Raw genomic sequence first — 16832 nt, forward strand, 5'->3', positions numbered from 1 at the left:
TATTACTCTTTAAAATATTGATCTTATCATGAGTTACTTAATCTTTTTGAGACTCTCTCAGACTTATATACAAAAGTTGTAATCTTCATCAATGTATGAATACCCTCATCAATAAAGTAACAAATTTTAATTTTCTAATAGAATGAGTTTCCACATTAGCTGCATTCAGAATTGTATAGCCTATAAGAAATAGACTAGTTGATCAGTGGCATAGGTTAGGTTCACAGGGCAAGATAGTAAATAAAAATAGCAATCTAGTGTTTGATAAACCCAAAGATCCCAAATTTTGGGATAAGAATTCATTATTTGACAAAAACTGCTGGGAAAACTGGAAATTAGTATGGCAGAAACTAGGCATGGACCCACATTTAACACCACATACTAAGATAAGATCAAAATGGGTCCAAGATTTAGGCATAAAGAACGAAATCATAAATTAATTGGAGGAACATGGGATGGCTTACCTCTCAGACTTGTGGAGGAGGAAGGAGTTTGTGTCCAAGGGAGAACTAGAGACCATTATTGATCACAAAATAGAAAATTTTGATTACACCAAATTAAAAAGTTTCTGCACAAACAAAACTAATGCAAACAAGATTAGAAGGGAAGTAACAAATTGGGAAAACATTTTTACATTTAAAGGTTCTGATAAAGGCCTCATCTCCAAAATATACAGAGAATTGACTTTAATTTATAAAAAATCAAGCCATCCTCCAATTGATAAATGGTCAAAGGATATGAACAGACAATTTTCAGATGATGAAATTAAAACTATTTCCATTCATATGAAAGAGTGTTCCAAATCACTATTGATCAGAGAAATGCAAATTAAGACAACTCTGAGATACCACTACACACCTGTCAGATTGGCTAAGATGACAGGAACAAATAACGACGAATGTGGAAGGGCTGTGGGAAAACTGGGACACTGATGCATTGTTGGTGGAGTTGTGAAAGAATCGAACCATTCTGGAGAGCAATCTGGAATTATGCCCAAAAAGTTATCAAAATGTGCATACCCTTTGACCTAGCAGTGCTACTACTGGGCTTATATCTCAAGGAAATACTGAAGAAGGGAAAGGGACCTGTATGTGCCAAAATGTTTGTGGCAGCCCTTTTCATAGTGGCTAGAAACTGGAAAATGAATGAATGTCCATCAATTGGAGAATGGGTAAATTATGGTATATGAATGTTATGGAATATTATTGTTCTGTAAGAAATGACCAACTGCAGGAATACAGAGAGGCTTGGAGAGACTTATATCAACTGATGCTGAGTGAAACGAGTAGAACTAGAGGATCATTATACACTTCAACAATGATACTGTATGAGGATGTATTCTGATGGAAGTGGATATCTTCAACATAGAGAAGAGCTAATCCAATTCCAACTGATCAATGATGGACAGAATCAGCTACATCCAGAAAAGGAATACTGGGAAATGAGTGTAAACTGAGAGCATTGTGTTTTTTTTTTTGTTTTGTTTTTGTTTTTTGTTTTTTTGTTTTGTTTTGTTTTTCTTCCCATATTATTTTTACCTTGTGAATACAATCCTTCTTTTGCAACAACAACAACAAAATTCGATTCTGCACATATATATTGTACCTAGGATATACTATAAAATAATTTTGAGTCCATCTCCTTTTTTTGTGGGGAGGTAGATAATTGGCTTCATCCTTTTTCCTTAGAATTTTGCTTGGTCATTATGTTGATGGAAGTGCCTAGTAACCTTTCAAACTTTTTATGCAATGTTACTATAAATTGTTCTGGTTCTCCTTGTTTTACTCTCCCTCAATTTATATGTCTTTCCAGTCTTGCTTGATACAATCATTTTTGTCATTTCTTATGATACAATTTTATTTTATTATATTCTGTGTAATTTGTTCAGCCAATACCCATTTGGAGTATCTCTAAATAATAATTATAAATGAACTAAAAGTGTAATTTGAAATGAAATGTCTCTCATTGGACCTCTTTTACTTTTTCCTTCCCAGGGACCAATTGGAAGTAGCTCCTTCTTTCACATAATAGGACATAAGAAAAGAAATGTACTTAGCTTTTGTAAACTACTCACTGTCCCCCTCAGAGACCCCATTTCATTTACATATCAGATATTCATACTTTAGTGTAAATCAAAGTTATTTTGATCAGAATCACTATAACTAATACTTAAAGACTCAAATATTTAAAGTCTAGTTAAGATTTTATCAGAAAAGAAAGTTTCTTTTTGGAGAATGGTACCTTTTAGGAGAGATCAGGTATTATAAGTTACTGCAGTAGACTTGTAAATAGCTGATAATGATGTAGGGTTTTAATGTTTGTAAATCACGGTGTATATATTAGTTGACTTAACAAAGTTAGAGAGAGGACAAGCCAAGATAAAGATAACTGACAGCAAGAGATTTTAGAAAAGGAAAAATTTTAATTTAAAAAAAAAAAATGGCTTTCTCTATCATTTGCCCATGACCTTTGTGCCTTTGAATTGGTTCATTGTTACCTTAGGATATTTTTGTCTTTGCCTGCTGATGCCTGACAAACTTTGTAAAGTTGAAGTAGGTTACTATGCAAGCATTATTTATATTACACTAATTGTAAGCAGTGTATTGTGATATATGATGTCATTGTACTATATTGTTGTGTTAAAATGACTTATTCGTAGAATTTCATAGTATATCTACTTCAGCTGTTGTTCACTCTTTGTGACGCTCTGGACTTTAGGATATCAATACTTTTCATAAGGTTTCCATTTTCTTCTCCAGGGGATAAAGGCAAACAAGTTAATTGACATGGTCAAAGTCAGTCACACACCTAGTAAATGTCTGAAACCAGATTTGAACTCAAGTCTTCTTCAATTCACTGAGCTAGTTGCCTTGCCTTTTCAGGTGTACTATTGTCAGAATTCCTCAAGCTCCTGTTCCATCAATAGTTCTTTTTTTTAAAAGAGGTTTTGGTGATTTTTCTCTTTTTTTTTTAATTAAAGAAATCTGTGAAATATAACATTTAGATTAAATCATTTCTACTGAAACATGTTTAAATCATTAAAAAGATAATATTCCATTTTTAAAAGTTGTATCATGATTACTTTTTCTCTTTTTTTCTAGAGCAATGCAACATATGTTGACCACAAAGGGAACCATACACTATCTGTGCCAAAGAAATGTGATGCAGATGCTCCAGAAGGTGAGAGACTTTTGTCAAATATTTTATTATTTGCATCAGAAATTTATGCTAAATATATAGCAAAGAAGTTTTTTTTTGGTTTTTTTTTTGTTTGTTTGTTTGTTTTAAGGCTCTCTATTGAATTAAAAGCCTTTATACCAATCTTTTGTTTTTGAGGTTAACAGATACTCAATTTGTAGAATGTTATTTGCACTGCATTAATTTGGTCTGCTCATTTTTAATTTTTTCTCATTTAGAGGCAACCTTGTATAGTAGCTATTTAGTATAAATGATTAGAGTATAGAAAACCTGATTGTCCAGTCCTACTTCTAGCCTCTACTATATCTATGTGAGATTGGCTAAGTCTCATGACAATTATGGTTGTCTTGACAAGTTAAGACATTGAGCCAAATCTAACTTAATAAAATTTGATATGGATAGATGTAAAATAGATGGGTGTGTGTGAACTATAACTAAACATGATATTATATCAAGAAAAGATCTAAGATTTTTAATAGACTGCAAACTCACTAAAATCATCAGTATGATTTGTCAGCCACAAAAGTTAATGCAGTCTAAGCTAAACTTCATTAATAGAAGGGTCACATTCAAAATTTGCAAGGTTTTATAAAGTACTGCTATTTTGTGTTGAGCATTGGAATGTTACATTAAATTCTGGGAACCAGATTTAAACATTGGTAACTAGGTTGATGATTATCATAAAGATAACGGTTCTCATATATACACAAATATATATATGTATATATGTATATATATGTTTATGGTTTGTAAAATGCTTGTTATATATTACATATATATATAATCCTGTGAAATTGCTAGACAGATGCCATTATTGTCTCTATTTCACAAAAGAGGAAACTTAGCCTCTTAGAAATGTGACTTAACCTAATCATAGCTAAGCAAGTTATCTAAGGCAGAATTTGAACCCAAATCTTCCTTATTCCAAGTCAAATCAGCAAGATTCCTTTTTTTTTTTTATTATAACTTTTTATTGACAGTACATATGCATGAGTAATTTTTTACAACATTATCCCTTGCACTCACTTCTGTTCCAACTTTCCCCTTCCCTCCCTCCACCCCCTCCCCTAGATGGCAAGCAGTCTTATACATGTTAATTATGTTATAGTATATCTTAAATATAATATATGTGTGTAGAACCAAATAGTTCTCTTGTTGCACAGGAAGAATTGGATTCAGAAGGTAAAAATGACCTGGGAAGAAAAACAATAATGCAAACAGTTCACACTCATTTCTCAGTGTTCCTTTTCTGGGTGTAGCTGATTCTGTCCATCATTGATCAATTGGAATTGAATTAGATCTTCTCTTTGTCGAAGATATCCACTTCCATCAGAATACATCCTCATAACAGTATTGTTGTTGAAGTGTATAATGATGTCTTGGTTCTGCTCATTTCACTCAGCATCAGTTCATGTAAGTCTTTCCAAGCTTTTCTGTATTCATCTTGCTGGTCATTTTTTACAGAACAATAATATTTCATAACATTCATATGCCTCTATTTACCCAACCATTGGTGGGCATCCATTCATTTTTCAGTTTCTAGCCACTACGAAAAGGGCTGCCACAAACATTTTGGCACATACAGGACCCTATCCCTTCTTTAGTATCTCTTTGGGATATAAGCCCAGTAGTAACATTGAAATCAGCAAGATTTCTATTACTTATCTGCTATGTGTCAGGTACTATGTTAAGTTCTGGGAATCAAGGAAAGTTAAAATACAGTCCCTACTTACTCTCAAGAAGTTACCTCATGGTATCATGGGGAAGCAACATGAAAACAACCTGCAAACAAAAAATATATGAAACAAACTGAAAGTAATCAGCATGGATGAAAGCACTATAATCACTTGGAATTTGGAAAGACTTCTTGTAGAAAGTGGGATTTAACTTGGACTTAAAGTATCTGGAGGAAGAGATGAAGATGCAGAGCATTCTAGGCATGCAAGACAGCCAATGAAATCCACAGAATCAGATGATGAAGTATATTGTGAGAAGAAAAGCAAGAGGGCCAACGTCACTGGGTTACAGAGTTTGTGGTGAAAGAAAACCAGAAGAGCAAGAGATTTTAGGGCTCTGAGTATTAACATAGGATTATATATTTATTTGATCCTAGAGGTGGTAAGGAGCCTGTAGAATTTTATGGGACATGAAGGGTGAGAGGTAGCATTGTCACACTTGTACTTTTATAGTAAGATAAATTTAACATCTAAGTAGATGATGTCCTATAGTATTTAACATCTTAGGCAGGGTGACCAATTTGATCTATTACAGTATTCCTGGTATCAGTTGATTTTGAGGTGCCTCCAATGTGTTAGGCACTGTGATGTGATTCCATCTTGTACCAGAGTGCTAGCCATGTCAGAGAAAAGAAAGAGATGGTGAGAGACTCTATGTAAGGGATGTTATGAAAATAGAATAAATAGGACTTGGGAATTGATTGGATATTATGGAGATGAGATTAGTGGGTTGGTGAAAATTAGATCTAGATTGCAAGCCTTGTTGCCTAGGAGACTGGTGGTACCTTGGCAGTAATAAGGAAGTTAGGAAGAGAGGGATTCTTAGGAGAAGTGAATTCAGTTTTGGAAATGTTCAGTTTAAGATGTCTAAAAGACATACAGTTTGGGCTATCCAATAAACAGTTGTATATATTAGCCTGGGATCAACCTAGAGGTTAGAGCTAAATGAGTAAATTTGCTAAAAATCCTCAATATCATAGAAATAACAGTTGAATCAATGGTAGCTGATTTTACCAAGTGAAATAAAAAAGATGGAAAAGAGAAGAGGGCAGGACAAAGTCCTGTGGAAGACCCCAGGTAAGAGGGTATGACCCTGAATGTAGGCTAGTAAAGGAGAATTGAGAAAGAATAGACAGTTTGGAGAAGAACCAGAAGAGAGTAGTGTCTTGAAAATGTAAAGAGAATAGAATATCAAAGGGAAGAAGGATAGCAACAGTGTCAAAGGCTGCATAAAAGTTAAGTTTAATGCAGATTGAGAAAGGCCATTAGATTTAGCGATTGAGATACCGTTAATTCCTTTGGAGAGTATTTCTGTATGAATTGTGAGGTCAGAAACCAGACTTTAGGGAATTAAGAAGGGGCTTCTAGGAAGCACTGTGAAGAGACTTTTCAGCCTGAAATCAAGATGCCTTGCTTTTCTAAGTTCAAATCTAGCCTCAGACATTTATTTAACCCTGTTTGTCTTAATTCCTTTTCTGTAAAATGACCCTTAGCAAGAAAGAACATTGAATAATAAATAGCCTAAGTATTTTTCAGGGAAAAATGATTCAAAAGTCCTTAGTCAAGAGGGTGAGAAAAGGGAAATCTTTAGAGGTTTGAGAAAGAATGAAAGGTTGGAAAAAAGGCTCTTTGGTAAGTGTAATAGTGAGTTATTTTGTGGTTGTTGTGCCATTTCAGTTATGTCTGACTGTGAACCTATTTTGATTTTATTTTTATTTATTTATTTTTTTTTTTTTGGCAAAGACACTGGAGTGAATTTGCTACTTCCTTCTCAAGCTCATTTTACAGATGAGTAACAGAGGCAAATTAGATTGAATGACTTGCCCAGGATCACACAACTAGTAAATTTCTGAGGCTAGATTTAAATTCAGGAAAATGAATTTTACAAGCCCAGGGCTCTGTCCACTGTGTCATAAAAAAGACTGTGTTGCTTCAGTGGCATCTCAATTGAGATTATTTAACAAATTTGTAATGGGTCCAGTCAGCTTGATTTAGTGATTTGGTGCACAAAGGCGTCAAGTTGAAGAGGGGAGAAAAAGATAGGCAGGAGTAATGACTTGGAAAAGAACTGAAAAGGAATTGGAATTGGAGGATGAGGTGACAATGAAGAATAGAATTTGGGGACTTTTGGGGGTGGAGCCGAGATGGCGGAGTAAAGTCAGGAAGCTGCTTGAGCTCTCCCAGTTTCCTTCCAAAACCACAGGAAACCAAGCCTCTGAATAGAATCTGATGGGATTAAACCACTCTCCAGCTGATAGACTGAAAAAATTTTAAGAAAGGACAGTTTCACTGATTTGAAAGGGGTATTTAGCCTAGCTCAGACAGTCAGGCTGGGAATGCTGGGTATTAATTACAGTAAATTATCAATTGAAACCCTCAGTGTTGGCTGAGTAAAGGAGCAGATCAGTGAGTTAGTTTCCAATTGTAACTCAGAAGGTAACCAGGCTGTTTCCTGAACAGAGCAGGCAAAGCTACTTCTTGCAAACAGAAGATACCCCTGTGCTCAAAGCCAAGGCTCAGAGCTGCACAGGAAACTTGGTACAGTACCCCATATACACCAAGAGCAGAGCTTAAACATAAAAGTTTAAAAAAGGGGGGCGGGGAGGGGGGGGAAATAGCAAAAGAAAAGAAAATGAGCAAGAAACAGAAAAGAACCTTGACTATAGTAAGCTACTATAGTGACATGGCAGAATAAAACACCAACTCAGACAAGGAAAAAAATGTTCACAGAAGAAGTCTCAAAGAGTGATATAAATTTGTCTCAAGCCCAAAGAGGCTTCTTGGAAATGCTCTAAAAGGCAAATAAAAGCGGTAGATGAAAAAAATGAAAAAGGAAATGAGAGTTATGCAGAAGAGAGTCAATGGCTTGGAAAAGGAAGGAAAAAAATGAACTGAAGAAAACAAAATAACAGTTGGACAAAAGAAAAGAAAAAAATACACCGAAGAAAACACCCCTTCAAAAGTAAAATTAAGCAAATGGAAAAAGAGATACAAAAGCTAACTGAAGAAAATCACATGTTATAAACTATTACAGGGGAAATAAAAGTTAATGATTCTATCATACAATAAGAATCAGTCAAACAAACTAAGAAGAATGAAAAAAATGGAAGAAAATGTAAAATACTCATTGAAAGGACAGCTGACTTGGAAAATAGATCCAGAAGAAACAATTTTAAAATTACTGGTCTATATGAAGGCCAAAAGGGAAAAAAAAGAATAAGAGGATTTGAGGTTGTAATATAGAGGAGACATGTAATGACAACAGATTGTGATTAAGCTAAGGAATTTTAGAGTTCATTAATATCATAGTAGAATATGTGTGGGTGATGACAAGATCAAGGATATGATATTTCTTTCTAGGAATATTGGATGATTTTGAGATAATAACACATGAGAATTAGTTGAATGATCATAGGATTATAAATTTTAGGATTTGCAAATTAATAAGGTTAGTGAACTTGAATGTAATTTTCAGATTTACAGACATTGAAAACACACATATTCTTGAAAAAGAAATGGATTAGTTGTTAAAATAAAATCCTTTGAAATGCTTACTTTTTTCTTTATAACTTTTTTGGTTTCACATTTTCTTTTGAAAATATTTTGGTATAACATCTTTCCATTGAGGTCATTCATTAGCTCAGAAAATTTCAATCTAATACATTATTTTGCCATGCTTTGTCTATTAGATTAATGCTTTTCAGCTTTAACTCTAAAGGCCACCTGTAAACATAGGAATTTGCCAAAGTGTGTCCAAACATATTTAAACTGCTGTCAGTACAATGCTAAGAATTGAGGGATTCAACTAATGACTCTGGGTAGAAGAAAAAAGAAAGCATGAGAAGAGATTTAAGTAATACAATTTAAGACTCAGATTAAGTGCCACAGATTGTCTGTACCCTAGGAATACCCTTAAGTAAATATTTATAAAAATCAGAAAAGAGAAGAAATGTGAAAAACAACTATCAAGATGGACTTTGTCTCAGATTCTGTTGGAGAGGAAGTAGAGGTATAAAAAGACAGATTATTGTTAGATGGTAACTAGAAGCACCAAATTAGATAATATAGATTAAACCTATTCAGTTTTTAATGGTCTAATGTGTATGAAATATTTTTATATATGTATGTGTACATATATGACACATACCTTTCTTATATTAATTTTATAAGTATAGGAAACGGCCATTCTCCAGAAAACGAAATTCATAAATACTTAAATTGAATTTTCTTTTGCTAATGAATAACCTCAGTGGAAATATGTTATGGCAACAAAATTTCTAAAAGTAGTTAAGACTGTTGTTTTCTTTAGTGTGAAGTGAGTTTTAGAGATAACTATAAATGATAATAGGTTTACATCAAAAGGTTGCCTTTAGCCAGTAGAAATGTACTAGATTAATTGAAATTATTATTGAACTGTAAGATTTTTGTGATATTTTAGGTTCCAAAATAGTAATTCTAAAGTATTCTAATAGAGAAGTTAATTTAAATTGCATATTGCACTTAAACTTCATTTTTGTAAATAGCAGATTAGGTTGGCATTTTTTAAAAGGCAATATTGCCTATATTATGTGTCTCTGCATAAAATTCTCTTGGTTAGTATTCATTTAAGTTTTTTGCTTATTTTTAAAGAAACAAGCATTATTTAATATGTCCTTTCTATAATTTACCTTTCTTTTTAAACAAATTAAAAAACAATCAAACAAATTTTCTGGTTCTGTTTGTGTCATAAGAATTTCAGTTCATTTCTTAAATTTGGTGTAGTTCATAAAAGACATGGGGAAAAAAACACATAAAAAAATTGTCCATTTCATTCATGTACTACAATTTTTTTTAGTCCTTCTACATTAGGAGGACAATACTTTAACTTATATTTTTTTGACTCCCACAAAAGGGCTGCTATAAATATTTTTGTACATGTAGGTCTTTTTCCTAATTAAAAAAATTCTTTGGGTTATAGATCTTAAAATAGTGTAATTAAGTTAAAGAGTAATAACAGTTTGATAATGGCTGAAACTAGGCATGGACCCACATTTAACACCACATACTAAGATAAGATCAAAATGGGTCCAAGATTTAGGCATAAAGAACGAAATCATAAATAAATTAGAGGAACATAGAATAGTCTACCTCTCAGACTTGTGGAGAGGAGGAAGGAATTTGTGTCCAAAGGAGAACTAGAGGTCGTTATTGATCACAAAATAGAAAATTTTGATTACATCAAATTAAAAAGTTTCTGCACAAACAAAACTAATGCAAGCAAGATTAGAAGGGAAGTAACAAATTGGGAAAACATTTTTACAGTTAAAGGTTCTGATAAAGGTTTCATTTCCAAAATATATGGAGAATTGACTTTAATTTATAAGAAATCAAGCCATCCTCCAATTGATAAATGGTCAAAGGATATGAACAGACAATTTTCAGATGATGAAATTAAAACTATTTCCACTCATATGAAAGAGTGTTCCAAATCACTATTGATCAGAGAAATGCAAATTAAGACAACTCTGAGATACCACTACACACCTGTCAGATTGGCTAAGATGACAGGAACAAATAATGATGAATGTTGGAGGGGCTGTGGGAAAACTGGGACACTGATGCATTGTTGGTAGAGTTGTGAAAGAATCCAACCATTCTGGAGAGCAATCTGGAATTATGCCCAAAAAGTTATCAAAATGTGCATACCCTTTGACCCAGCAGTGCTACTACTGGGCTTATATCTCAAGGAAATACTAAAGAAGGGAAAGGGACCTGTATGTGCCAAAATGTTTGTGGCAGTCTTTTTCATAGTGGCTAGAAACTGGAAAATGAATGAATGTCCATCAATTGGAGAATGGGTAAATTATGATATATGAATGTTATGGAATATTATTGTTCTGTAAGAAATGACCAACTGCAGGAATACAGAGAGGCTTGGAGAGACTTGCATCAACTGATGCTGAGTGAAACCAGCAGAACTAGGAGATCATTATACACTTCAACAATGATACTGTATGAGGATGTATTCTGATGGAAGTGGATATCTTCAACATAGAGAAGAGCTAATCCAATTCCAATTGATCAATGATGGACAGAATCAGCTACACCCAGGAAAGGAACACTGGTTAATGAGTGTAAACTCTGAACATTTCTTTTTGTTTTTTTTTTTGTTTGTTTGTTTATTTGTTTGTTTGTTTTTCTTCCCAGATTATTTTTACCTTCCGAATACAATTCTTCCTTTGCAAATAAATAAATAATAACAGTTTGATAATATTGATATATCTCCAAAACCAGTTTTTTCAGTAGTAAAATATAATATATAAATATATTTTTCATTTTCCTCCTTTGTCATATTTGCTAGTCTGAAAGGAATGACGTACAACCTCAAAGTTATTTTAATTTGCATTTCTCTAATTAATAGTAACATAAAGCATTTGTATCTGATTGTTGATAGCTTAGATTTCTTTCTTGGAAAATTGCCTCATCATATTTTTGAGCATTTATCTATTGAGCAGTGGCTCTTAGATCTATAAATTGATGTTTCTTATGTATATTTCAAACAAAATCTTTATCAGAGACACTTGTTGCAAGATTATTTTCCCCCAGTATCTGCTTCTCTTCTAATTTTTCCTATATTTGATTTGTGCAAGAATTTTAAAATTTTGTGTCATTAGAATTAAACATTTTATCTCATGTGATCCTCTAAATTGACCAGGACAGAGTATTAGACAATCAATGGTCATAATGATGATGGGAAAAGCCATGTAGTAAAGGTTGTTACTCAACCTGTAAAATAAGTAACCGGGCTTGTTTATGTTATTCTTTCTCTCATGAATCATGAAAAGGATTATTAAGTCCAATATCAGTAACACTGATTGTTTTGAAAATCTTGTCCCTGGCAATATGAAACCAGAATCATAACCAGGTCAGGGTGATTGGGACTCTGCCCAGGAAATTTCCGTAAGTGAGGATGCTTCTTTCATTTAGTTTTGCACACTACTGTTTTTACATTTTGTAGTCCATTGATCCACCTATTCCTTTTCTTTAACCTAGCCCCACTAGTAAGATCCCATAGCCATGACACTCTTCTCCTAAGAGTAGTTTTCACATCTATCTTGCTCTTTTTGTAGGGAAACTTCCAATTCCTGAGCTGGTCAGTGACTAGAGTCCTTAACTTCCTGGGACTATGGGCAAATTGCTTACCCTGATATTGACTAGACAGTGAAATACTTCTCTCTCGAGATAGATATATGTAGACAAAGTTAGAACTAAAGTAGATTTTTTTAAAATAATATTGGTTTCTTTTCATTTCTTTTTTTAAGAGCTAAAATAGATTTAATCACAAAAGAAAAATAGGAAAACTATGTCAGCTGTGTTAATCAATATTGTTTTAGATTACTTCAAAATAGACAATATAAGGTTGGTATATTGTGATCTAGGAAATGATGAACTAGTGGATTTAGAAAATAAAAAAGATTTAGGCTTATAAAGAAAGAGCTACCAGCCTTCAGAAAACAGGACAAGTGGAAATAAGTATAGTACAGTCTTACGTATTTGTATAAGAATGTATATGTGTATATATTTGTGTGATTATAAATATCTCTGTGTATGTCTATGCTTCTGTATCTGTACCCTTACCCTTGTTTACTTGTAACCTTCTTGGTTATGTGTGTGTGTAACTCAAAGGGAAGCTATTTCGTTCATTTTGTGTGTGTGTGTGTGTGTGTGTGTGTGTGTGTGTGTGTGTGTGTGTGTATATATATATATATATATATATATATATATATATATATATATATATATATATATATATATATATATATATATATGACATTTATATGTATGTATATGTATACATATACAGGTATATATGTATGTATATGTATATATATATGTATATGCTGACAGATTCTCTTTCTCTTTGTAAAAACTGTTCAACTTTACATAGTCCCTATGCCTGTATAAAATGTAGATACAGATAGATGTAGAGATATAAATAGATACCTGTATAGAAAGACTGTCAGTTAAAAAAATAAATTTAATATTTTCATTGGTTGGCCTATTTCTTCTGTAACTTTTGCTATATAATAAGTTTATCACTGCATATGTAATTTGAATAGTATTAACTTAGTTGATGTTTTTATTTCTCTTTAAGGTTTCCAAAGCATTTTATGTACATTATTTTAAGCTTCATAGTAATCCAGTGAAGTAGGTGCTATTTATCCCCATTTTACAAATGAGAAACCAGGATATAGGGAGGTTAATTGGCTTATGTCAGGATTACAAAGCTAGTAATTGGCAGAGTTGGGATTTAAACTGCTCATCTTTCAAAGACTTCACTCTTGTGAAGCCCACTATTGTGGGCTTTCAAAAATTATTCACCCTCTCCATCTATATTTAATATTGGAAGGAAGCTGCAAAATTGGCTTAATTTAATAAATGTAGACAGGTATGAACATTTATGGAAATGTAACACACAGGACAATTAGACTTTTAAAGATATCTGGAGTATCAGGAAATTTAAAAAGCTAAAATACTAGAAGCAACCATCAATAGATATGCTGGTATATATTTGCAATCCCTACTACTGGACAAGCTAAAGCTGGTAGATTGCTTGAATTTTGAGAATTGTGAGTTGCAGTAGGGCTAAAGTGGTTCTGTCTCTAGCACATTTATGGTGAACTCCCAAGAGCAGAGGGTTGGGGATAAGTTACAGAGCTATTAGGTAGATAAGCTACAGAAGTTGAACTGCCCTAATTCAGAAAGAAAAGATCAAATTTCTATGCTAATCCACAGTGGAGTCAGTCCTCTTAAGTAGTAGCTATTATTCCTCCAGCTTAGATGAGATAAATAGATCCAGTCTCTTCTTCCTTAACCCACCATCACCATCATCATCATCATCATCATCATCATCATCATATCAATCATATAGAAAGCATTCCCAAAGTAAAAACATAAATCAAAGACAAAATATTTAAATATATTAACATATTTAACATATATTGGACTACTTGCCATCTAGGGGAAGGGAATGGGGGGGGGGGGGAGAGGGGAAAAGTTAGAACAGAAGTTTTTGCAAGGGTCAGTGTTGAAAATTTACCCATGCACATATTTTGTAAATAAAAAGCAATAATAAAAAAAAATTAAGTATACAAAAAACCCCAAACATTTTCCACACACCTTTATTGAAACACCAAAAGAGACAGAGAAAGAGAGAACCCATGTATTAAACTAGTGTTCAAAGCATTATAGTAGTGGTAGGATGCTATTGATGATTATTGTGACATGTACTATATATAGGCTGTTTTTTCCTCCTTAGCATTTAAAGGGCATCCAAGTTTCTATAAGATTTTTTTTTTTTTTTTTGACACTTACCTGTCTGGAATATTTTCTGTTTTAGGATGTAAGTCAATTTGGGTGGGTCTAGTTAAGACCTTCTTCAGTATTATCACCCACTGGATTAGGGACTATTATTTATTCCCTCAATTTGTCATCCTAAATTACGTCTTTTGATCTCTTTGATCTTTCCATTATCTGACAAATAAAATGCACACTTCTTAAACCTACAAATAACTCCCACCAAAACAACTTGTTTGTAACTTTTGACCATTTATCATTTGAGGTGACAATTATAGGTTATGCATGTGCAGTCATGCAAAACATATTTCTATATTGGTCAAGCTGTTAAAGAAAACACAAATAAAACCAAAAAAAGTGAAACATGTTTCTTTTTCCCCCTTTTAAAAATTTTAAGTTTAAATACAGAATAAGAAAAACTAACATTGCCATGTACACTTCAGAGCATAAGCAAAAATTCAAAAAGTAAAGGAGCAAATTTCCATTTCAAGAAAACTTGTATAATAAATAATATACATTATGTTCAGAGCTATCTATCTTTTCATTGTTTCTTTTTAGGTTTTCTTTTGTTCTCTGCTAGGTAATTTTTAGTTTATTTCCTCCGCTCCTGAAGAAGGTTGTAACTAAGTGTATACACAGACATAAATATGTATATAGTTTCCTCTTTAACCCATTTCTATGGCGTGTAGTTCCAGATACAAAACCCTCTTCTCCCATCTAATTCTTTTTGTAGAACTTTTTCCTCTCACACCTCATTTATATGAGATAATTATGCCTTTTCTTAAATGATTTTGAGTTTTAGAATTCAGCTCTACTATCCCAGTCTTTTTTTCAAACTATCAAGTTACTAATGATAATCTTAGGCATACAATTTCCATTTCCACATATGAAAAAGTAAACAATTTGTCCCTTATAATTAATCTTTTTTTACCTTTTATATTTCTTGGATTTTGTATGTCAAGTTTTCTGTTAAGTTCAGGTCATTTTGCAACACAATCCTGAAAGTCTGGCAGTTTGTCCTTCTTACTGTAATTTTTTGAACTTTATCCTTTGCCCACCCTCTTTAATTCCCTTCCCTTCCTAAACCCACAGCTAGGACCCCCTAGCATGTTATGTTGAATATAGTTTTGTTCCCTGAAAACTCTCCAATGCTGCACCTTCCATTTTTTTCCTTTGGTCTTGGAACAGAAACGGAGAACTCAGTTCAGCCAGGGCATCCCTACCCCATTGTTTATGCACTTGCACAAAGTATACTGGTTCTTTATTGTCATGGTATCCTCTCAGTACAACTGGGCTTCTGCTTATCAGAATTTCCTTAATCTTTCCCCTCTCAGATACCTGATACTCCATAGTGTCTGGGAGGCGAAAATTCCTATGGCTGAGGCAGAGGCTAGCTCTCAACCCAGATGATCTCAGAACTTGCAGCTTGCTGTTTCAACAGAGCTAACCTGGACATATTTAAACTTCATTTGGGCCAAACCTCCATCCTGGGATCCTACTTTGTATCTTTTCCCATTGTTCTAGGAAAACCACTGTTCTGTCCCAACTCTTGTTTATTTTTGCTGCTCTACATTCACTTCTAAGCTGCTATTTTGTCATTTTTGTGGAGGAAATCTGGAGGGCTTGGAATTTCCTGACCTATTTTACCACTTTCCTAGAATCCTGTCCAGTTTCTCTGGAGGTGAATAGAAATTTTCACTGTGAATCCTTTCGAATTACCTTGGGTCTTTGTATTCCTAAGAATACAACCATATGTCATCCCATTTCATGGGCATCTCTCCAATTCTTTGCTAAAACAAAAAAGGCTACTATAAATATTTTTGTATAAACAGTTCTTCTTTCTCTTTTCCTCTTCCTTTTGGGTTACAACCCTAGTAGTAGTATTTTTGGGTCAAAGAATTAAAATACTCTTGCTATAGTTTCAAATTGCTCATCAGAATGGTTGGGTCAGCTCATATTAACAAAATACTTTGATGATTACTGCTTCATGTTGTATTTAAGATTTTGTATTATTATGCCCCCTTCTTTCCCACTTTTTATTATTTATCTTGAGTTTCTTGACCTTTTGTTTCCAGAATTTAATATCATTCTTTTTCCTTTGGTAATTTAGTTCATATGGCATTGAATAGATAATAATGACATTTTTTATGATCACTCACTTGCTCTGCCCTTGAAAAATTACTATGTTATTTGGATGTCTTAATTTGTGTAAAGTTTTAGTTGAACTCATTTGGTTACCTATTTATATATCGGGAGTATACATTTAGTTCCCTATTTATACAGGTAAACTCCCAAATAGTTTTCTTGTCATTTTGTTGCTTGTTTTATATACACTATTTAAGAATGTGTATCAGTAGCTTATTAAATAAAATATTGTCATAATATTTCTCATTAGGTAAATTTGAAAAATTAACTTTTGTAACCTAAGTAGTTAGTTTTCTTTAATGTGTTCCTCCTTTCTTTTTGAGCAATTTAAGATTCTTCTCGTAACATATTTGTTTCCTGTCTTTTAGAGATAAATACTTGTAGAATTGCTGAATTGTTAGGAAGTTTGCCACCAAG

General features: G+C 33.1%; 1 protein-coding gene across 2 annotated transcripts in view; it reads left to right on the forward strand.

The window, feature by feature from the left end:
* LMBRD1 (LMBR1 domain containing 1) overlaps positions 1 to 16832 on the forward strand; it is a 275804-nt gene that overhangs the window by 179210 nt on the left and 79762 nt on the right. For both annotated transcript variants that reach the window (XM_074310578.1, XM_074310577.1), the window contains exon 14: positions 3102 to 3180. In XM_074310578.1, the coding sequence (XP_074166679.1) occupies positions 3102 to 3180 (79 nt within the window). The remainder of the gene's footprint in view (positions 1 to 3101; positions 3181 to 16832) is intronic.

This window comes from Sminthopsis crassicaudata, chromosome 4, assembly GCF_048593235.1.
Source record: "Sminthopsis crassicaudata isolate SCR6 chromosome 4, ASM4859323v1, whole genome shotgun sequence".
NCBI classification, from domain to species: domain Eukaryota; kingdom Metazoa; phylum Chordata; class Mammalia; order Dasyuromorphia; family Dasyuridae; genus Sminthopsis; species Sminthopsis crassicaudata.